Raw genomic sequence first — 23016 nt, forward strand, 5'->3', positions numbered from 1 at the left:
TCAAAGAGGGTTAAAAATATCAAAGTAGCAGCTGTTCTGGGACCATAGGAGCCAGTTTATTATCACGTATCATCCAAATGTCACATCTTGTTGCACCCCCAGAGTTGGACTGTGACCTGATGTAATTTTTTTTTATTTTGTACAGGACTGAGATGCTGCCATTTATTTTATTTTTTTTTAAGTTTTAAAGCAACATTATTGTAAAAGGTTCCGTCTAAAGGTGTACCCTGCTGTTTGTATGTATTCTTTTAACCATACTTATTAATTGGTATTCACAATAAAACCAGGCCAAATGTACAGGATATTGACGACTTCACTTGGCTTGATATTGTGTTCATATATTTATACAAGGGTAGTCCTGATTATCACAGAATGACACACACAGTCTGAGTTATTTAAAGGATTTTCAGTCTGTTATGTTAGGAAGTATAAACCACCATGAATCAGTTTCACCTGCTTTGGTGTGACTCAGTGTGACAACAGGTGCAGTGATTAGGCAACGACCAAACAACCCCTCCAAAACAGCAAAGACTGTGCAGATGGTCGATGCAGACTGTTGCTCTCTCCCTCCTGACTGATTTTTCTCTGGTTTTGCTGCAGCTGGTTTAGGTTGCACAGGTAGTCCACCTTCTCCAGAATGACACATCCAAACCTGCCATTGCAAGGTTTGCTGTGTCTCCCAGCGCAGTTTCCAGAGTGTGGAGGCGATACCAGGAAATGGGCCTGCTACTGCAAAGAGAGCTTGACAGGGAAGGAGAGGGCGTGTAAACCCAGCAGCAGGACCGGTATTTGTTTGTGTGAAGAAGAGCGCTGCCAGAGTTCCAGAAAATGACCTCAAACAGGTTACTCAGGCATGTTTCTGAAAGAGACTCCATGAGGGTGTCATATAGGTCAATGCTCACAGCTCAGCATCATGCAGCTTGACTGGTGTTTACCACTGGCACCCTGTTCTCTTCACAGATGAGAGCAGATTCATGCTAAGCAGATGTGCCAGATCTGAAAAAGAAACTATGTTATGCTTTCTAACTGGACAGAAGATATCACTGAAGTTTAACTGATTTCCTTTTATACTGTGATGATTGATGCTTTCATTAATTATTAGGTTTTTGAGCAATTTTGTTTAATCATTTACTGTTTGGGAGACTTGGGTATTTTTGCATGAGGAAAACTTATTTGGTTGATATAAATTGGACGTAATGGACATATCCGTTACAACAGGTAAGACAATATTTTTATTTTCAGTCTCTGTCTTACATGCCCTCTGCCTTTTAAATAAGGCAATGCAGTGAAGTAATCACAAAATTACACAAGCACCCAGGACATTATATTTATATCATACTCACCAGTGAAAGACAGGCCAGCCAAACTTTTAAACTCCTTAAGCTCCCCTCGCCCCTCCTACAATCAGCCCTACATGATTGAGAAACTTGGAAAAACTAAATGATTATAAAGTTTTATTTCATTTCAGTGAGAAACTAGAAAATTGTCCTCTTCCTTGCCAATAGATGCAGTTCTGTGTGTGTCTGAGCAAAGCTGTAAGCATGTCACTGTGATTTTAAATCCAATTCAGTTTTATTTATACAGCGCCAAATCACAACAACTGGCTTCTTTTTTTCTTTTTTACTCAACGCCTGCAAGCAACCCTTACTATAACTGAGAAAGTTATGTCCTGTTCTCACATCAGAATAACATAATTTTTGGTTGAATGTCAAAACTTGGGGGGAGGGGGCAAAGATATTCAAAAAATCCATCCATGGTTTTCCAAATGTTGATCTTTTACTTATCAAGAATGTATTTCATAACTTTAAATAATTTTTCTTTAAAGAAGACCAAGAACCTAGAAAATCCTTCTTCTTCTTGCCACCAGGTGGCGATCTGAGCGTATCTGAGCAAAGCTGCATGTAGCCATTCAGCATGTCACTGTGACTGTAACGGCAGTAGGAAATTATTAAGAATAGTTTATGCTCACTATAAAGTTTTATCTGGTTGAAATTTTAACATCAACTCAATGCAAAATTATATCTGCAAACAATGTGCGTATTACTGTAAAAAAAAAAAAAAACCACATGGGTCAAACAACCAAATATCTTAAGATAACACTTTTTAGACTCCCACCTACATCTCCTCTTCGCATAAGGGAATGCAGTGAGGTTCTCCAAAACTACACAAGCATCCAGGATGACCCATTCCTAAAAATCCTCCATATCCACCTGTGATGGGCATTTAAAAACAAATGTCACTATTCCTTTTTAGAAAGTGTGCACAGTTATAGTTCAGTGTAATCTACCCCAGTGATATTATGGGATGGGAGAACTCTTCTTTGTCACCCCCCATAAAAAAAAGACAAGCATGACCACCTCATTACCTCAGCAATAAAATAATACAGCCTCCAGTGCAGTGTAAGCAATGTCAGTGTGCAGAGTCCAACGTCTCCACTGGCTCGTTTTTAGGAGATGATTGTTAAAGTCTTAAGCTCTGAGTTCAGATCAGCAACTGGTAATCCAGCACCATGCCCTCGGGGAAGAAAGTCAAGCTCATCCTGTATGAGGTGCTGCAGTTTGCAGCACTGATTGTACCCATCTTTGTAATCATGGAGAGATTTGCCAGCCTCATATACAACATGAAAGGACGGGATCAGACAGCATACTGGCTCGTTGTGGCAGCTTCTATCGCCTATGTGACCTCTGTGACCTTGCTGGTGTGGGCTCCTGTCAGATATATGACTATTAAGCAGCGGGGATTCATCAGAGAGGTCAAGCAGTGGTGAGTTGAGGCTTTTGGAAAATGATAAGTGACAAGCTTATTGTTTTGTGTGTATAAACATAAACAGAGTCTGTGTAACCTTTAAAAAAAGAATAATCACATCTTAAATGTGAAAAGTCGAGTTTACCGAGTAAAGTTCAGTTCTGTGATTTGCTGCTACAGTCTTAAATTGCCTGGTATTACAGCTCATCATTTGGTAGTATTTATTACAACTGAAATTACGGATCAACTATTTTAACTATTAATTATTAATTTAATGACTCTTCTCTACTAAGTACTACCCCTAATAATACTACCTTTTAGCTCATGTGAGTAGTATTTATGTCTTATAAATGAAGTCTTCCCTTACTCTCAAAAGGTAAGTGAGCATAGATAACAACTGTAATTGAGTGTAGCTGCTGTGTTATGGAGTAGAATTATTAAGCAGCATAAAACTGAAAAACTACTTCAAAGTCTTTTCAAACACAAATTAAAAATCTGAATATAAACTCACGCACTTGTTAAAAAAAGGAACAGTTACTCATCATTATGGGATGATCATTATGTAAATGTAAGCTGTGTGTTTTTCAGGAGACCAACAGCATTGGCATATCTCATCCTGTGCACATTACCGTGCTTTGCTATCCTAATAGCCAGCTCCAAGGTAATGTCACCAAGACTGATTGATCTTGTCACTGAGGAGCACTTGTTGATGTTTTGTTCAGTCATGCTCTGACAGGGTCCTTGAAGAGGCATGCAGAATTTGTTGTAAACAGTCCATTAGAGGCCACAGTATTAAGACACTATAATTATTCACTGAGTGAACAGCGACATGCTACGCTGCACCACACACAAAGAAAAGCATCCCTTCTCACGGACTCACCGTGATCTCTTGAGGTTTACTTATTCACTGTCAATCTACAGGTAGCAGGAAGTTGTACTCTTGTGCAATTGTATTGTATTCTTTATTAGGTAATAATATAGTAATGAAGTAAATACAACATGTTTTGTACACCTATTGTTTTTGCCATATTGTCAAAGAATTTCTGAGAAGGACTTTGGCAGGGAAAATAGGTCCCCAGTCACAAGACTGCCATTCCTCTGAGCTATTCATTAACCTATAGTGAAAACAACAGGTTGTCCATTAACTTAAGGTTTGATGCTATCCCCGACCCTAAAAAGAAAAGAATTTTTATCATTTGGTATTTTATTGCTGTTCCAACAAGAACATAAATAAGCACAAAGATGTTTCTCATATTTATTCACCCAGTGTTTCTTATTTTACGGGTGTAAAGATGTAAATCTGCAATGATAGGAAAGTAAATCCTAATGGGTTCATAAAACTTGGAATGTAGGCGCTTCTTTCTCAGTGGAGACAAATGTTACAAAGACTGTCAGTTTCATTTTTTCTCACTCGCTTTACCATTTCTTATTCATTTATTGTTCCACTTATGAGTAGTTTTTCTATTATTGTGAAACCGCAGGTGCAGGTGGACAGAGGACAGAGACTGGACAGTTTCTCTGAGTTGCCAGTTTCCCTGGTGCTTTTCTTCCTCATCTGGGTGGATATCATTGAGAGGATCCAACCCTGCAAACTCATGGGAAAATGTAAGGCTTGAATTCTTCAAAATCTTTTATTATTATTGAATATTTTTGCGTCACATTTCATCTTCTGTGGGAGTGGTTATTTAACTGAAGCCATAGACTCTTTGCGCTTATTTGTAACACTTTATTTTATTGGCCTGTTATTTCATTAATGTAGCATAGACTGCAAGCTAGTTCAGATAAATGTCCCTCACTTCACTCACATCAGATTTCAAACACACCTTTCCCAATTTAGCTGTTTAGTAAGCTGCAGAATTTTCCAGCTCTCCCATCCCAGTACCACTGCTACATTGCGTCAGTGCCTGATTCTGTTTATCTAGACGTAGCGTTTTCAGTGGGATAAATGTTTTGTTACCAAGTGACTTGACTCGATTTATAAGGTTGGGGAAACCTGCAGTCAGCTGAGACAGAAGAAACGCTTGAATGAGTGACCCACCTAAACAGCTGGAGAACACAAGAGCACAAAACATTGACCAAGATGACAAATTCCCCAAATTCAAATCATGTATCTGCCAAATGTACAGTAAGAAGGCTGATTCACAGAAGCTGGACCTTACACTCTACCATAAACCCTAACACTAACCACCTTACCCCACACATGATTGTCGTTACCTATGTTAAAGATGATTTTTCTTCTCTTATTTTTAAAAAATGATTTAAAAAAAGACCCGTTCTCTTGTTATTACCTAGTCTTTCGGAAAACCTAACTTACACAGAAACATTTGGTTTGTCATTTATAGCAGACAGCTTAGACTCAGACTTTGACATATCAGGCCCCGTCCTCACCCACATGGAACCAGTGACCACCGTATCAAGCCAGATGAATCCTGAAGAAGGCCAGAACGGTGTGACCCAAGGCCAACCAGAGGCCAAAAATGGCAGTGCCTCTAGCAGATTCCACGATGTTGCCAACTCACTACCAAGAACACGATTCACCAGCACTGCCTACTTGTACTCCTCAACCTCACGCCCTCTGTCGTACTCGGGTCGCCCGAGCATCCTGTGGAAAAGGGACGGAAGGTCAGAAATATTTGTGGATAGTTTCCTTTTCTGGTTTGACACTGTGGAGATGGTGAGAGTGGCAGGACTGCCCTCAGTGTTCTACTCAGGCTGGGTGTTCCCAGTCTACATCCTCGCCTTCCTGTCTACTCTTCGTATGATCATCACGCCTCACAACCCCTTGTTGTCTTCTGCTGGATTTGCTCTGCAGGACTTCCCTTTCTTTGTTTTTCGGGTTGCTCTGATTGCTGTGTTCGGCTTTGTAACACCTGTCTTATACCCACTGAAAAATGTCCTGGTAAGCCTAGCTTTTATCTATTTCACATTTCTGACCAGGCTGAAGATTTTTAGACATCGCAGCCTGTTTTGAGGAGGAGTGGCACATTCTGTTGTTGATGAAAAAGCCATTTGGACTGTGAGTATTTCGACAGTTGGTGTTCATGTGTGGAGAGCAGCACCAAATCAACAAGATGCTGGTGCTGATGATGGCGAGCAGCATGTTTGAATTTTACTGGCTTCTAATGCATTAAAAGGACATTCAAACCAAAGTGCAAAAATCATTCCGAATTTTGTTGAAAAAACAGGGGTACAGATGGAAGTATAAAGTAAGCCAACTCTTATCTTGATTAAAATATATTTATTGATGCAAATGTTTATCTGCTTAGTTTTGTATTTTAACTCTAAATTTGTTTACATTTCTTTTGAATAAAACCTTGAAAAACAATCATTTGTGTTGACACTGGTGTACTTCAAAGCTAATCTGGTTTTACTTATTTGTTAAAGGAGACAAAGTTAGGTGGATTGACAATGGTTTGATGCGCCATATCAGATAAAGTACACATGAATCTGAAGTGAATTCAAAGTGTAATTTTCTTTGTGAGGCCCGAAGAGATTCAATTCAAGTCAGTTTTACTTATATAGTCCCAATTCCCAAAACAGTCACCCCAAGGTACTTTATATTGTAAAGTAAAGACCCTACAATATTATAGAAAAAACCCCAACAAATATATGACCCCTTATGAACAAGGACTTGGCGACAGTGGGAAGGTAAAACTCCCTTTTAACAGGAAGAAACCTCCAGCAGAACCAGGCTCAGGGAGGGGCAGAAGAGAGCAAAGTGAAACAGGACAAAAAGCAAACTATAGAGAGAGCACCAGAGTTTAATAACTGCTAATCATTAAATACAATAGTGGTGTATAAAAGTGAAAATAGACAAGAAGTTCATCATGGGAAGCCCCCAACCAACCCAAGCCTATTAGTTCAGAGTCCAGCTCTAACTATAATGACATTTTTAAGCATAAGCATGAGAGATTTTAAACTAGGAGCTGGTTTTATAGCAGGTTAATTGGTGATCCTAAAGTGACTACCGGTGTGAACATGGGCATGAATGATTGTCTGTATGGTGTTAGCCCTGCGACAGATTGGTGACTTGTCCAGGGTGTACTTGGCCCTGCTGCAACTGAGATATTCCCCAGCTCCCCTCACAACCCAGAATTAGAATAGTGCATGAAAATGAATGGACAACCCACTCAAAAATGCAACAAATAAACAGATGAAGGTAAGTTAACTTAGAAAGAAATAACTGTTGGGTAAACTTTCTGGGTGTGTCGAGTAGGTGATAAGGTGATAAGCGTGATGATTTCAGACAAGGTAATTAAACTTGTGATTAAAGAGCTGATGCTTTGTCTTTGCTCAATAAGTACAGTTTTATTATACAGCATAATCACCTGGACATCCTTTATAAAATATCTTGTTTGTTCAAATGGAGTGGCTTACTGCTCAGTCTTTGGGAATTTTTCTCAAGAAATTGTGTGGCAGTAATGGTCATATAATTAGTGCCACAGGCCATCTGATCAAGCATTCTCATAAACAGATGGTTAGTTTGTTAAAGGCAAAAAGTAAAGCATCTCAACAAGTATCTGGGCTATCACAAGCTTCCAAAAGATACGCTGTGCTTCTAAACATTGTTTGAGCGTTTGATTGGGTTGGGATCTAATGATTGTGGAGATCGCAGCATGTGATTATCATTTTCATGGTCCACAAAATCTTTGATGAGTCCTACTAGGCTACAGCTATTATCCTCATCTGGCAGAAATATCCACACAGACCACACAGATTAACTTCCTGAAGAACATCTTGCCACTTGGCAGCCATTTCGATATGCCTGTGGGTAATTATTTGCACACTTATTTGAAGCATTATCTTAAACAGCTTTAAATTCAAAAAGGACCAAAGAATATTTTCCCATAACTTTTGGGAATCATCAATATGGTTCTTGGCAAATGTTACACAAGCCTTTGTGTTCTTTTTAGTCAGCAGCGGTTTTCTCCTATGGACAGAGTTGGCAAAGTACTTAAATAGAAGTATAAATACTGCTGTTAAAAACACTCCAGTAAAAGTTAAAGTACGGATTCAACTTATTTACTCCAGTAAAAGTAAAAAAGTACCAGCTCTAAAATGTATGCAGAGTAAGAAAGTAAAAATGAGCTCTTTCGAGGATGTTTCTATTTTTGTGCAAAGCTAACTAAACCTAGTGCTATATTAGCATAATGAGAAAATAATATCACTGGACTCTATGGAAGAGTTTCATGGAGGATGCTGTGCATTGGTGGCATTTATGAAAGAACCATAACATCCATTACAATAACAATAACACTGGATGAAAGAGGACAAAGATGGCTATGTTTTGAGAGTAAAATGATGGCTGCAGACCAAATGCTGTGGACACAGCAGCAGTTTAAAGAGAAGATTTTAAGATCAATTTTTCCCCTGCTCCCACTCGAGCAGTTGAGCTGTCTCACTCTAACCTCCAACATTCCGTCCCATACACACCCATTATAAACTCTGAAACGGGTGAAAAAAAGCATGAAACTTAAACTAAGACTGAAGAAAAAGTATAAAAGAGATTAAAAAGATAAACACAAGCTGAATAGTTCACTGTCGTGGCTTCATTTTACAGTTTGAATGGTGTCTGTCGGTCAATGTATGTGGAACTAGAGTTGAAAGAGGAGTAAGTTGAATGAGAATTTGAAGATTCTCCCATTGAAATACATTGTAATTTTTTGTTGAATAAAGTTGAATAATTTAAAAAATATAAAAGTTAAAAATGAGAAAAATACAAGCAGGATGCTTAATCAGCATCCACGCTAATTATATTGGAGTGGATCTCAGCCTCATGAGCTAATATTCAAATGAATCTCTGCTACACTTCGTGTAACTCTGACCATGAAACCACAGCCACCATGCACCAGTCACACTATTCTTTACTTTAAATTCATCACAGTGGAGCAAACTAACATGTTTATCCTGCACTGACCTACAGAGGATTTTAATGCAACCTTTAAGTGGCAGTTAGTCTACTTCACTTTGAGTTGCAGCATGTTTTACAATATGAAAAAAACATTTAAACATTTAAAAGCATGAGGACTTACACGTAAGCTTTAAATTTCCAGTTTATCAAATACCACTGAGCATCCTTACCTTTAAATCTAACCTTTCTTCTTCCTCTTCTGTCCTCTTTCTTATCTTTCTCCATCTCTGAGTGAAGCTCTTTCCTTTCTCTCCCTGTGAAATACAGCAGCTGGACCTTTAGCTAGCAACACACTGTGTAACAAACTGCACACAAACAGTTTGTGAGTTTGCTGATGTTTGTTGAGCTGATAGAAACGTTGCATTTGAAATTACCTGCCACTTAAAAAATTCACTCCCTTTATGTTTGCTCCTCTTCAGCAGGACTAGCTAGATGCTGAATTACCGCAACGTACAGACACCTGAAATAATTCTGGTGTTGTGGCAAAAACAAAAACAAAACCCCCCACCACCACCATTCCACTTTTAGCCTCCGACTGTGACACACGCCATCTCTTTTTATGCACCATCCTCCGGTGATAAAGAAATGAACAGGATTGCCTTTCATGTGTTTCTGTTTAGGCTTGGTTTGATGTTTGGAGGCTCGCAGTGACGGAATAATAACGCCACCTAAATGCGTTAAAGCAAAAGTAACGAGCCTGTTTTAAAAATGTAAGGAGTAGAAAATACAGATATTTGTTTAAAAATGTAGGAAGTAAAAGTAAAAAGTACTCAAGTAGAGTACAGATACCTGGAAATTGTGCTTAAGTACGGTAAGGAAGTATTTGCACTTTGTTACTTCCCACCTCTGTCTATGGATGCCATTTTTGTTCAGCCTCTTTCTTATATATTGAATCATGAACTCTGACCTTAACTGAGGCAAGGCAGGCAAGGCTGTCCTTCTGGGTCTATTTAAGTGATCTGGCAGCTATCAGGCCTGGGTGTGGCTAGTACATTTAACAGTGGAGATGGGGATAGCTTTTTCCATTAATTAATGAAATTATGATTTTAAAAGATGCATTTCGTATTTACTCAAGTTATCTTTGTATAACATTAAAATGTATTTGATGATCTGAAACAATTAAGTGTGAAAAATATGCAAAAAAACGAAGAAGTCGAAAGTCTAGGATTTTTATGTGCTGCCTCTTCTGTCCTTGGATGTCACAAATTAGCATTTCCCCTCTTCTTTTGTTTATAGCATGAAGGCATAGCGGTAGTTTATGTGGCTCTATGGCTGTATAACTCAATGGACTGGAACCTTGATATGCATATGTGCATGTTTCTGTGTGTGTCTGTTGTTGTGACACAACGGAGAGCTGTTGTTGGTGTTTACTGTAATCGGCAGTCTTCCACCAGGACAAACCTGACAGAATTATACCCATGGTGCATTTGGTCTTTGTCCCTCTGATGCATGAGCCGGGGCTGCAGGACTAATTGTTTAAGGGAATTTTCAATCCAGCAACTATTCTCGATCAAAAAAGGAAGAAATGAATGGATTTTAGAAACAAAGCATTCAGTTGGATTGCTGCTGATAAATCTGAGCTGTAAATCTGTTGCCACACTAAGAGAGAAGATTTGTTGAAGGTGTTATTAATGATATACAAGTGAAAGGGCAATAGACAAGCAGCTATGATTCACAGCGAGGGACCAGAGCTGGCCTGCTTTCATTTACCGGTATGGAAACTAAAATTATCTTCCCTTAATTTCCCCATAGCCACCATCAGCCTACTCTTTAATGATTCATATTATAATCTGCAAGAAGGCATTAGTGCAGCTCGAGTTATTATGACCATGTTGCAATACGTCATGTTGGCAGGATGGAGAGCACTTTTTCTTTCCCTTGTGACACTGGTTAAATGCTCCAAATGATCAAAGGAAAAACACAACAGCCTTACAATGAGAGACTAAGATCCACATTCATGGATGGAGAGTTCTCTGAGGCAGGCTTTCATTTATTTATTTATTTATCTGCCATCAAATTAACCCATCAAGCCTGCTGAGAGAGAGGCTTTGCATTAATTCTGGCATTTTAAAATTCATATTCAGCACAGTGAAAATAGTTTTTGTTAAGTAGTTTTGTCTGGCTTGAAAGTCCAATTTCCTTATAACAGGAAATAATCTTCTGCTCGAAGAAATATGTGGTCAAGATAGTATACATGGAAAGTTTTTTTTTTTTCATACTGCCTCTAAGAAGGTGATTTCTCGGTTGTACGGTGTAAAGACGTATTCATTTATGATGTTTAATTTCATTTTATAGATCAATTTAGAGGATGAATCACAGTTACTTTGACTCCACAGTTTCTCTGTGCCTGTGGATTCTTAATCCAGTGTCCAGAACCATGCATATTGGGTTAACTGGTGAGCCTAAAATATCAAAAGGTGTTAATGTGAGGGTGTGACAGACTGGTGACGTGTCCAGTTTGTACCCTGCCTCTTACCCAGTGCATAGCCAGTAATATTTCCTCCCTTTCTGATGCTGACAACTTTTCCATCTTTAGCTTGTGTTAAACTTCATTAATTTTACCATTGTTAAATGTGCTATGAGTGAGTATTTATCGGTTTCCACTGCTGCAAAACCAAAATAGTTCAAAGAATGGATCAACACAGTTTGTCATTTTCAAGTGAAAAATTAAGACTGTAAACTAAGACCGATAAATCTACTTTTTGCATTTTAATCTCAAAGAATGAATGAAAACTTTGGACTTTAGCCTGACTTTCGCATGAAGCCTGGTAAATGTCCAATAAGATGTCTCACTTTTGACTTTGGACACTCATCTCTGGTTTACTCCTTGAGAAATATTGCTGAGTCCCATTGTATCACGCTTTGAATTGGAAATTATTACATGCATTTGTTTCATCTCATTTGGACTATTGTAATTCTTTGTTTTCTTGTTTATGTAAGGCCTCCTTGGAATGTCTGCAGGTTGTTCAGAATGCTGGTGCAGGGCTTCTGACCAAGTCTGATCAAGCTGCACTGGCTCCCTATTAAAGTCCACTTTAAGATCATGACTTTGACATTCAGTGCTCTGCATGGTAAAGCATCAACATACATCATAGATCTTTTACATCCATTAATCCCCAACAGGTCCCTGAGGTCATGTGATCAGGGCTTGCTGGCTGTCCATCATACAAGGCATCAGAGCTTTGTAAGTCTTGAGAGAAGCAAGCAGCTGACCTTAGTATTTAGTCATATCACCCACTATTAGACTGCCTGAGGTTAAAAAGTGGCAGGAAGAAACTGATCAAACTGTGCCTGACTATTCACATGTTAAATATAAAGCTCGGACTCAAAAATACTTCTGACTAAACCAACTCTTTCAAAACAAAATGTTCTAAATATGATTATTCTGTTTTGTTTTTTTGAGGTAAATGATTTTAATTAAAAATATAAGTCTTGATATTTCTTCACGTCGAGTCCAAGATCAAAATGAAACATGTCAGTGCGCAGTGGTTTTTTTCTGCCTTTTTGGGTGTTTTGCTCCCACAATGCAATGGGTTGTTAGAAAACATGGATAAATACCTGTATAAAGATGTATTTATATTAGCATGGTACTGTGCTGCATTTTTACTGGCTTAACTCACATTAACTAATTAGTAAATCATACAATAAAAGATTTAAACCTTTTAAGTTTGGGTTTTTTTGTCTATATTTGGACTGTACCACCAGCAGTAAGTTTTATTTATGAGTTGTGCAAATGTTGCCACAGACATATGCAGTTCCCATCAAGGATCTTCCACACCTGTTTTTGCATGCTGATGTCACTTGAGCACTTGACTCTCGCTAAAATCTTGTCTAAAGCGGAAATGAATGGAAATAGTACGGATGAATACACAGATTTTCCTCTCTTGATTTTAACTTAATTGTAAAGGAAACAGTCTTCATATTTTGTCACAAACGGAAACAGAGTAATTTCCTGTACCTTCTAAGCCCAGTCTCAAGATAACATAGAAAAACCCTGACATCAGAGGGAAAATGACACAAAAGGAAGCAATGGCAAAGAAAGAGAGAGAGAGAAAAGATATTGTGGAAAGAGAAGAGGATAATGCGATAGAGTGAGAGGAAAAAAACAGATAACAGAGAGAGATGGGGGGAGGAGGAAAGTTGGGGGGTGGTGTTTAAGGAGGGGTGAGGCTTTGTAAATCTGAGAGGCTGGAAGCGCATTTGAATTCAGGCTGTGTGTCTCCTGCGCTAGCCGAATGTTACCTGCTCTAGCATGGCAACAGAGAGAGGGAGAGTGGTGAGCTTCAGCTGCAGCCTCCACACACACACGCACACACACAAACACACACACACACGTGCATGCACAGCAACAACAGGAGTGCGAAGAGTGACTCAGGTAAGCAGGAACGCCCCTGATGGAAGACGACCCTCGAGAGAGCGAAGCAGCGTGTGCAGTGAGAGGGAGAGATACTGAAGGAGGAGCTATAGAGCTGGCATTTTTTGGAGGAGGGAGAAAAGAGAAATCACGCTGAAGCTAAAAATCTCTGAATCTGGACTCCCAGGGTGGGCTTACATTGAAGGATAGATAGGAAAAAAAGAAAGATGGATGTGGAGCGATGCAAGTGCTCTTATTGGACAATTTTGTGAGGCTGCAAAGCACTAAGGGGCACAGAAGAAAATGATATTTAGTTTTTATAGCAAGACCATTCGGAGGGCTTAAACCAGGGGGAGGCTGAATGGGAGGTTTTTTAATTTTTTGGACAGGGTGAGCTGGGACAAAGAAATGGGTGAGGTTTGGTATGGGGAAGGTAAACACACACAGGATGGGAAAAGAACCACCTGTCCTTCTTAAGATGAGGTGAGCACACATTAACAGAAGCACACACAGAAACCTCGCACACACTCTGCACATCACACTGAGTCTTCAGGACAGTTTCACAGGATTCACGATAGATTGGATCCTCGCTCCCCGCAAAGTGCGTGACTTTGAAAATGCTTTGAGACGTCTGCCGTCGGGATCCCCTGGATTCATCTGAGGACTGAACTTGTGAATAGAACCAGCCACTAAACTCCCAGGTGACTCTCTCCTGCGACAACCTGTGGACACAGAAGCTCGGATTTTTTTCTTTTGCAGGATCCCTCCCCCTAAGAAAAAAAAAGCAAAACTAAAAACTCCCTGATGAGCTTGCAATCAGGTGGATCACCTGTGTGATGAAGATCCTGTCCTGAAACGACCCATCCCGGAGGCTTCATCAGCCTGTGCCCTTTTCTCCCCCCAACTAGATGTCTTGATGTATTGCTGTGGGCTGGGACACTGGCGGAGAGTGCAGTCCACCTATGTAAGTGACCATTACAGCATCCATCCCATCTTTTTGATCTCATAGCAACAGTGGAGTTGTTTGGTGGTGTGTGGATTTATCGTATACTTTTGCAAAAAAAATGCTGATGATGCATTCATATTTATATCCAGGGTTGTCATTCATATGTACAAGCATGACAGAATTACTGCCTGCAAGCAGCTGTGAGCGTGACTCTTGCAACCTGTTATTTGCTGCTAAGCTGTTCATTTCTCAGCGACAGTGAGTTTTCACCTGGGCTGCATTTTAACAGATGGTGAAAATGTCAAACAGCTCAGCGTATTGACTCCAGTACAGGACTTAATAGCACCGTACCAAAAGATGGAATGTCAGGTAATGGATAGTTTCCTTTTTTTCCCACCCAGGCAACAGTTTGGTCACCGAGCAAGTAAAGTAAACAATGTGTGAAAACTGTCTTCAAAATTAAGATGATTTTCAGCATTACAGTTCCCGTCTTCCTCACATCGTATGTCCTGGCTGAGGTTTCTGAAGGTGAAAAGAAGCGGAGGAGGACAGACAGGTGCTGTTATCTAATTACAAGTCAAGTTTACTGTCCTCTCAATGACAGAGATGAGAAGGGAGGACAGTTTCCTGCCTCTACAGCGCTCTCATCCACCTGTTTTTCTTTCTTGTGCTTTTGCCTGTCCTCTAACTCTCTCTTCACTTGCCCTCCTCTCTCCTTCCGTCCAGTGTCTGTGTATCCTCTGTTTAGTTGTGTTGTAGTCGATAGAGTGAGAGTTGTGCATTGTGTGATGGCGCTGACTGCAGAGCACCCTAACCACATTCCTACATGAAACAGGCTTACTGTCAGCCCTCAGCACTCAATAGGCTGTCAGCGCAGAGCCGCGCAGATTACCACGTACTGTACTGCTGCATGTAATGTGTGCCCACCTCAGCAACGAGCCAGGAAAGGAGCTTACAGACTCAAAAGGCACGGCTGGGTAAAAGCAGTGACACATCCTACCGACATTCAGCGTAGTTTCATCAAAATGTGTGTGTGTTTGCAGGCTTAGTTTAGCACCTACTGTTAAATAAGTGTGTGCAAATATAAAGAACTAAGACACAATTCTACAAAATCTCTTCTGTAGATGCAATCACTCTTTCTAATTTTGTGCAGAAACTACATTACTCATGCATTATTTTTACTCATGTTGCTATGATACATTATGTGTCAGGGTGCTAATTACACTTGAGTGAGATAAAAAATGCTTTTATAATAAAAACCAGCCCGGAGGCTGCTGGGCCAATAAAGGTTGGAGAATAAATCAAAGAAGTCACCACCTTAATAATCAGATCGATAAATAACCAAATAAACATGTTCTAATACACAATTTCCATAATCGTATGTTCTTTGTTAATAAATATGTCATAGTATACATACAGTAGCATAGATTTCTGATTTAACACACAATATACATTCTGACCCAAAGGATTTCGAGCAGCATATGTTGCCATCCCCAAATGGATGTTTCAGGGAAGGCCTTCCTTTTTTTAGCAAGATAATGCAATATCTTGCATTATTATGCAATATTTTTAAGAAATTTGAACTCCTGTAAATCCCCCCAGAATTGTATAAGTTGACTGGCACAATTACTTTACTACAACCAACATGATTTAATCCGTGCCCTAAAAGCTAAGTTAAGATGAAACATCCGAATTCTACTGACAAGGCTTTGGAAATAATAAGTGGTCGATTTTTTATATTTTGTCTTTGCTGTCACTGTTTTAAATAAATATATATAACAAAAAACTGAAGCATTAGTCAGTTTAAATTCTTATTTTTACAATGTTCCTCCAGGTGGAGCTTTTGCTGGCGTATAATAAAGCTGGATTATTTTAAGTGCTCATCTGGCTCTAAGAAGGAGGTTATGGACATCTTTAGATATCAAACAATTCTCTCTGTAGTGGCTGCCATTTTCACACTGAGAGTCAGAACAGCTTAGCCAACAGGTGAAGGGCAAGGCACGCTTATCCCCATTACACAAATGTGATAAAACCTTAAAAACACAAACGAAATTTCAGGAATCAGTTTGTATGTTATCTAAAATTCCCTATACTTCCCTCTCCACTTAAAGTTGTTTGTTAGAAAAAAAAGCATTAATTTAAAACTATATATAGCCAAAACATCTTTTTATAATAGATACATACAAAAAATGAAGGGAACATTTGATCAGCAGTGCAACATAACCTCAGTTCAGGTATGTCTGTCTGAACCACTTGAATCCACAGCTGCTGTGGTGCAAATGGAAGTGACAACAGGTGCACAGCAGAGGCAACAATGAGACAGTCCCCCACAAAGGAATGGTTTCTGTTTTTTCCCTTATTTCCTCATCCCTCCTGACTGATTTCTCTCTAGTTTTGTGTTTTGCTCGGGTCCTTGTCAACACTGGTTGCATGAGTTGTATCCCATTCAGGTTGCACAGATATGGTAGCTACTCCAGGTTGTCAGAGCCACACGTCCATTTCCAAGGATTTCTGTGTCTCCCAGAAGAGTCTTATAACTGTGGGGGAGATACCAGGAAATTGGCTGTTACACAGGAGGAGCACCGCTAGACCTAGAGAATTACTTCCAGGAGGGTACTCATGCATGTTCCTACCCAAACTGTTAGAAACCAACTCCCGATGTCCTTTAATGGGACCTGTGCTCACAGCCCATTCACTTACATTGACATTACTGTTTTCATTAGTGTACATTATCTGAATGTTAGCACGACGTGAGCATATTCTTTGGTTGTTTGGCTGCTCTAACAAACCAAATGTCATTTATCCCCCCAAAAAACATTAAGAAATGAAACCTTGAAAGTAAATGTAAATAAAAACACATTTAAATAATAATTCCACTGGGGCTTGTTTCATGCAAGGACACATCATCATTCATTCATTATTACATTGGTGAAATTTTAAACTGAGGGTTGTGGAACAGGCAAAACGAATGCATGTTAAAGTCATTTTTACTTTGGGATCATTTGAGCTGACTCGTGTGGGTTTTGATATTCAAAACAAGGGGAATTTAAAACCAGCTCTGGCAGAGAATCAAAGCTTTAAATGATAGATGTAGCAGCTGTGCCTTTTTGCCTGGATTCTCCTGCTGTAAACTTGAACACTCACATGTTTAGGGCTCGCTTTTTTCACTTTATGTGATCTGTTTGTTCTATCTGTGACACAGAAGTTTCTGTTATTATTTCTTCTTATTCACAAGTTCTTAACGTGGGACTCTTTCTCATGCTAATATAATCAAAACAGATCACAATAACAGTGCATGTTTACCGGCGCTCACACATGCCAAGATATGGTTTTGGTACAGGATGTTTCCCCTTTTTTAGTCCAAAAGCATTTCTGAACATTTCAAATTATATTTTTACCTGCACAGAATCCAACATTAAACATGAACTCTTGACTCTTTTTCATATTGCAGAAGTGACTCTACACCGACCACAGATCTATACTGTGCTAGGGTGGGCATTGATTATAACGTTCAATCAAAACCTTTTGGATTTGGTGAACACGCTGCAAGCCGTGGTTGGTATTGACTTGTTTCTTCACTCATGCTGCTATATCTTCCTTCACTGGAGGCGATGGCATTGTGATTCATACTCAAGTATCTCTTCAGGCCAAAAAAACCCTTCAGCACTGCTCAAATATAGTTCTTTATTTATTTATTTAAACATAGATGTACTGTTCACTGAAGGAGAGTTATACTGAATAAATTATTCGAGGTCATATGATCAAATCAATGTAATATATTTTTTTAAAAAGAAAGAAATTATTTTTGATGATTGTTTGTTTTTTTTAAGAGTGGGGGTTACACACAGAGTCTTACACAAGAGTCTAATAGCTTAGTGGACCATAAATTACTAAAGACAGAAAGAAGCAGCTGGTCCCAAAACACGCATCTCTGATGTACACAGGCTAAAATGCTAAAAATGCTATTTAATGTTGTTAGGTGGTGTCTTCAGTAGAGGCTCTTGGATACCACTATGACTTTCTGTTACCTGGATAAGTTCAGATTTAACGCTGAAGTTGTCTGCAGTATGAAGTTAGTTCAGTTGTTACAGGGAATATCACCACAGTAACTTATGTAACACGCTCCTAGTGGCAGGTCTACTGACAGATTATATTTGGATCTGAACAGACCAGTTAAATGATGAGATGGACAACAGGTAGTGTGTTTTCCTCTCTCACTTCTGCCAGATCTTCATTTATACACATGCATGTGTTCAAAATGTGTTACAAACACTTCTTAATCTCTTTGTCTCAAAATCAGAATGAACTCAGAATGAAATAATATAATCAAAACCCAAACAATCATAGCTGTTCTTCACACAGGGTTTGACAGGACAACCATTCCTGCATTGCACCATACTGAGAGGCATCATCTTCACACCGCATGGCAAAGCTAACAGAATTATTATTATTACATTAACTTTTGACACTCACAGTGGCGGCACACAAAAACTGCCTCTCTGAACTCACTAACTCATACATACAGGAGCCATGTTTTACTGTTGTTACAAAAAAGCCTTAAGTTTAGAAAGAAACCACCACCAAGGCTACACATAACTCCTGTTAGGATGCCTGGGTCGACCCAGAGGTTTTGAGTTTGTTATCATTTCTAGTCTCTGGTTTCTTAAGTTCTGTCTTATGGTTTATGTCTATGTTCTCTAGTTGCTCTGTCTCCCCTGTCAGCTGTATCCCCTTGTCAAGTTCGCGTCTCTGTGTTATGTTTCCTGTTTTACTTTGGAGGTGCGTGTCTTATGTTAATGTGTCTGGCTTTGCTTCCTTGTCTCGTTAGTTCTGATTTCTCCCAGCTGTGCCCTCCTGTGTCTCATTCCCCTCGTTACTTCCCAGTGTACTTAAACCCTGTGTTTCTTTGAGTCAGTGTCGCGTCGTCCCCCATGCTGTGTGGATCTCCCTGTGTTTCCCGTGAGTTTATGTTGTTTCCCAGTTTAGTTTAGTTTAGTTTGCTTTGCTTTGTACGCTTGTTTTCCCTGTGCCAGCAAATAAAGCTGAGTATTTTTGAGTTCATCCCTTGAGTCTGAGTCTGCACTTTGGGTCCACCCATCCTCCTTGCCTGCCTGCCACACAGCCAACCTTAACAACTCCAGCGTGTGGTGAGCTAAGCTAGCTCCTACTGTCCTAGCAGCAACACATTACATTCCAAAAAGCAAAACAAACAAATACAAACTACAGGTCAGACCTTACCTTTACTTGGTATGTTAATTATATGGATCAAATGTGATTTTATCACTTACTAACCTGAAAAAAGATGGGCGACGCACTTCGCTGTCTCGTTTGGGTGGAAGTGCCCCCTTGTGGCGTAACTTAGGATCGCGCTATATGTTGGATCTTCAACAAAAATCAATCACATTACGGCCCTTCTTTAACAAAATTACGTATGAAACTTACACAATATACAAAATTAAATCACATAATGTGACCAAACATTATGATGCGTCACACAGGGACACATACTGTGAACATGACCTGCTCCAGAGCAGGTTACAGTAGCAGGTTCTGAAGCTTTTCAATACCATCAAATGTTGGACTATCAATGAGAAATATAATTCTTTTTAAATTCTTTTTAAATTTGACCACAATTGTATTTTCAGCTATTAATATTTGACCCAAATTCTGGGCACCTATTTGTACTTGCTGATCTTGTTTCAGATTTGCACATAGTTTAGGCCGACGTTTGACCTCAGCTTTTATATTCCTTCTTTTCTCTCAAGCAAGTCTGCAGCTGAAGGCATACAAACTACTGTTTTTTACACATTAACTTAATGAAATACTCAAATATTATCCATCAGATTCTCCTGTATCTTAATTGACAGAGCTGTGATATTGATAAATCTGTTAACTTACACAGTCAGCATAGTTGTCCTCTTTCTTCCCTGGCTTGAAATAGGATAAACTTTACTAATATAGTAACTCTTTTCCAGCTCTACTGACTAAAGCACTTAAAGTGCCCACTTTTAATACTAAACTACTGTGCAGTGCTTTTCCTTTCACATGCATACTCACACTGCTGCTTTGTCTGCAGCAGCTGTGTTGCTTTCAGTGATGCTACCCGTTTAACCTCTTCATGCCCATTTTCTGAGCTGTACTCTGAGGGTCACTGGGTTGCTGCAGTTACAGTACTACATGGATGAAGTTGTAACGGAGCATGTGGGAATGTTTTTGATGACACTGTCGCGGTATCCTTGCATGGGGGATTTTTAAATGATCTTTTCAGCCACAGTCAGAAAAAACGATGTTTTCGACTTATCACAGATTCCTCATCATACAAAGAAGAGTTTAAACTGAGTTTCAGTTTACCAGAAAGAGTTCTTTTTAAAATATAAAGTAAAATAAATAAAAGGTCTGGAGGTCTGGCAAAGCTGAACTAACAAATAAAGCAAGAAAGACACCAGGATCAGCATTCCAAAAGGGAAAGAGCAGGGATCTGAGGTTGCTGGAGATAGCCTCCTTTAAATGTGGGGTTACACCAACACCCTAAGAAAGACAGGAGATGAGCGAGGGAGGAGCGAGGAAAACAGAAGAGAAGAAAGAAGGAAAGAAGAAGCAAACACAAGGGGAGGCTGCATATCACTGATATCACTAATAATTGTGGATACTACTAAAAATCCTGTGAATGTTTAGTAGTATCCACTACTATCCCCGTAGTATCCCGGACTACAACAATTTAAGAATGTCGAATGTTTAAACATTCGACATTCTTAAATTGTCGTAATTCCAGGGAGCAGAAAAACAAATGTTTAAAATCCAAACTGTTTCCATATGGCTTTGCTGACTCTTACTTAGACTACAGTTGAGTGCTTACCTGCACATGTGTTACATGTATTTTTACTGCAGTTGACTGAGTTCAGCCTGTGCAGTGGATCATATTGTGCAGTGTGTATCCAGTAAATGTAGCCAGATTATTCACACAATGCATGATTCAGTACAGCAGTGCAAATGAACTGCAGAGTCTCAAAATAAGCAGCAGTCAGCAGGTTAATGGTCTGACAGGGAGCATCGGTGCGCGCTGCCTGTAGTCCTCTCTCTGCATTAGGTGTTCAGTGCAGTGTGAGCAGTGGAATTTTCATCTCAACATTTCAAGACTCCCCATGAACTTTACTTGCTTATAAGACCCTCACTGCAGCCTGCTTGAGCAGGTTATGAAGAAAAATGAGATATTTCACAGCAGCCAATTTAATGTTTCCTCTTTAATCTCACACGAGGGATCAGTAACCGACTCTCACATCTGTGTCTTTGCAGTTCTTTGTACTGCTTCCTCCACTTCATAACCTTCTCCTTCCTAACTCACTCTCCCTCCATCTTAAAACACTCACTGCCCTATCCCTCATATTCCATTGTCAGTCTCTTCTTTCCCAGTTGTAAGAAGGGTGGGATTGGCACCAGCATCCAACCACCAGCATCGCAGGGAGGGACATCAGCCCCTCCTAAGTTATTCATACAGGTTTCATGAAGATGAAGCCACTGATAGAGAGGAGGAGCAGTGAGACTCAGGTGGACGAGTGAAAGAACGTTCTCCATGTGCTATTTCTGCCTCTGATGGGCACTTTTGGAGTCGTCCTATCTTTGTTTCTGTCTCACTCCCTGGCCTCCTCCTCCTTCTTGACTGAGTTTTGGAGCATATTCAGCGGGGTGTGATTGGAGGGCAACGCTCCAGGCAGATGTAAATCTGGTGAGGGCTGTTGGCACAGGGGAAAACAGAGGACGTCAAATGAAAAACCTGTCTCCATCTCCAAACGGGCTATCGCGCTTAAAGGTTGACTGAAATCTGTGTCTTTGTGGATGCTAAGCTTATCACGAGCCGAGTGCTTGACCTTTTCACCTGCAAGTCATGTCAAAATTGCTCAAGAACAGAAATGTGTCCTGGGTGAGTACTGCCTGTCTGGTAGGTTGATGGGGGGAAGCAGATTATTTCAGCTCAATTTTTAATGCTTCTCAATTCTGTCAGGCTTATCTGCTTTGAAATTTGTTGTCTACGGTTGCATTTTCTAAGGAATGATGCATGTAGAAGTTTCAGTATACCGGAGTTTGGTTTGTATATTCAAAAGACATAAACTCACTGTCAGTGATGCCTCTTCTGCACATCTGCTTTGGTTTGTCCAACAGCTGTGTGGTGATAAAAAGCTCAGCTCTTCTTCAGCTTGCTTTGCACCATCCTGTTGTGTCAGTCGTACACCATCCGAGCATCGACTGATGAAAACGTATGAAAAGAAACTGATAGGGCTGAAATCGATGAATGGAAATAACTGTAAAGTTCACTCGGGGCTAACTTGTGCTCACCAGGCTTCCAGTGTTAATGATTTAATATTTTGGTTGTGTTCACTTGCTACTAAAAATAAAATTTTCAGTCTTTTATTGTTTATTTATTTATTTATTAATTTAGTTCAGGGGAGGTATGTGGGTTTATGGACATTGGGGAGGGTGGAGTGTCCAGTCTTACCTGAAAATTATGCATGCTGTCCATCTCTGGCTCAGCAGTCCTGCACTACCGGCTCCAGATTGACAGAACACACATACACAAAGGTTATAAGAAGCTTAAGGACAGATCTTTGTTTATGTATGTGTAAAAGCACATGTGCACATGAACTCATGTTGGATGACAAGTGAGATGAAAGCTCTGTGCTTTATATTTCTGCATTTTAACACTAAAAACATCTGTGACTATATATATATATATATATATATACATGGAGAGAGAGCGATAACTGAGTGAAGAAGTCTACGAAATTGTTTCTGTCAGATTAAGTTAGTGTAGTGAGTTCTGTCAACTACTTTTTCTATAATGAAGATTTTGATAAGCCGTTTGTTTGAATATATGTTTTTCATATGTTTTTACTGCTATATGGCAGCAGCAGACGTAAACTAGTTTTTATCTCTTTTAATCTGCCAAACATTATTCTAACGGCTTTGATAGTTCAGGGGGAAAAAACAAGAAAAAGTTAAAGTTACCCTTCTCTGTAAGTCCAAAAAATGTTGCGGTATTATAGAAAGTATAGACATGTTGCACAT

At 39.5% G+C, this 23016-nt stretch overlaps 2 protein-coding genes and 2 long non-coding RNA genes across 5 annotated transcripts in view; 2 read left to right on the top strand and 2 right to left on the bottom strand.

Moving 5' to 3' along the window:
• Positions 1-165: 165 nt before the first annotated feature.
• On the bottom strand, positions 166-2457 carry LOC112842916 (uncharacterized). The gene is made up of 2 exons (XR_003214959.1): positions 1344-2457; positions 166-996 (listed from the first exon to the last, which is right to left on the bottom strand). It is a non-coding gene; the product is annotated as an uncharacterized LOC112842916 (long non-coding RNA).
• On the top strand, positions 446-6070 carry tmem236 (transmembrane protein 236). Its single transcript, XM_003438056.5, has 5 exons — positions 446-890; positions 2451-2763; positions 3334-3406; positions 4227-4350; positions 5088-6070. The coding sequence occupies exons 2-5, from the start codon at positions 2510-2512 to the stop codon at positions 5714-5716; spliced, it is 1080 nt and encodes a 359-aa protein (XP_003438104.1). The 5' UTR covers positions 446-890; positions 2451-2509; the 3' UTR covers positions 5717-6070.
• A 6782-nt stretch (positions 6071-12852) lies between these two features.
• The window catches only part of cacnb2b (calcium channel, voltage-dependent, beta 2b), a 43173-nt gene continuing 33009 nt past the window's right edge, over positions 12853-23016 (top strand). For both annotated transcript variants that reach the window (XM_019348458.2, XM_005476525.4), the window contains exon 1: positions 12853-13974. In XM_019348458.2, coding sequence (XP_019204003.1) covers positions 13927-13974 — 48 coding nt within the window. In that variant the 5' untranslated portion in view covers positions 12853-13926. The remainder of the gene's footprint in view (positions 13975-23016) is intronic.
• On the bottom strand, positions 13983-20019 carry LOC102079534 (uncharacterized). The gene is made up of 3 exons (XR_270065.4): positions 19855-20019; positions 19249-19338; positions 13983-16493 (listed from the first exon to the last, which is right to left on the bottom strand). It is a non-coding gene; the product is annotated as an uncharacterized LOC102079534 (long non-coding RNA).

Source organism: Oreochromis niloticus, linkage group LG18, assembly GCF_001858045.2.
Source record: "Oreochromis niloticus isolate F11D_XX linkage group LG18, O_niloticus_UMD_NMBU, whole genome shotgun sequence".
Lineage (NCBI taxonomy): Eukaryota > Metazoa > Chordata > Actinopteri > Cichliformes > Cichlidae > Oreochromis > Oreochromis niloticus.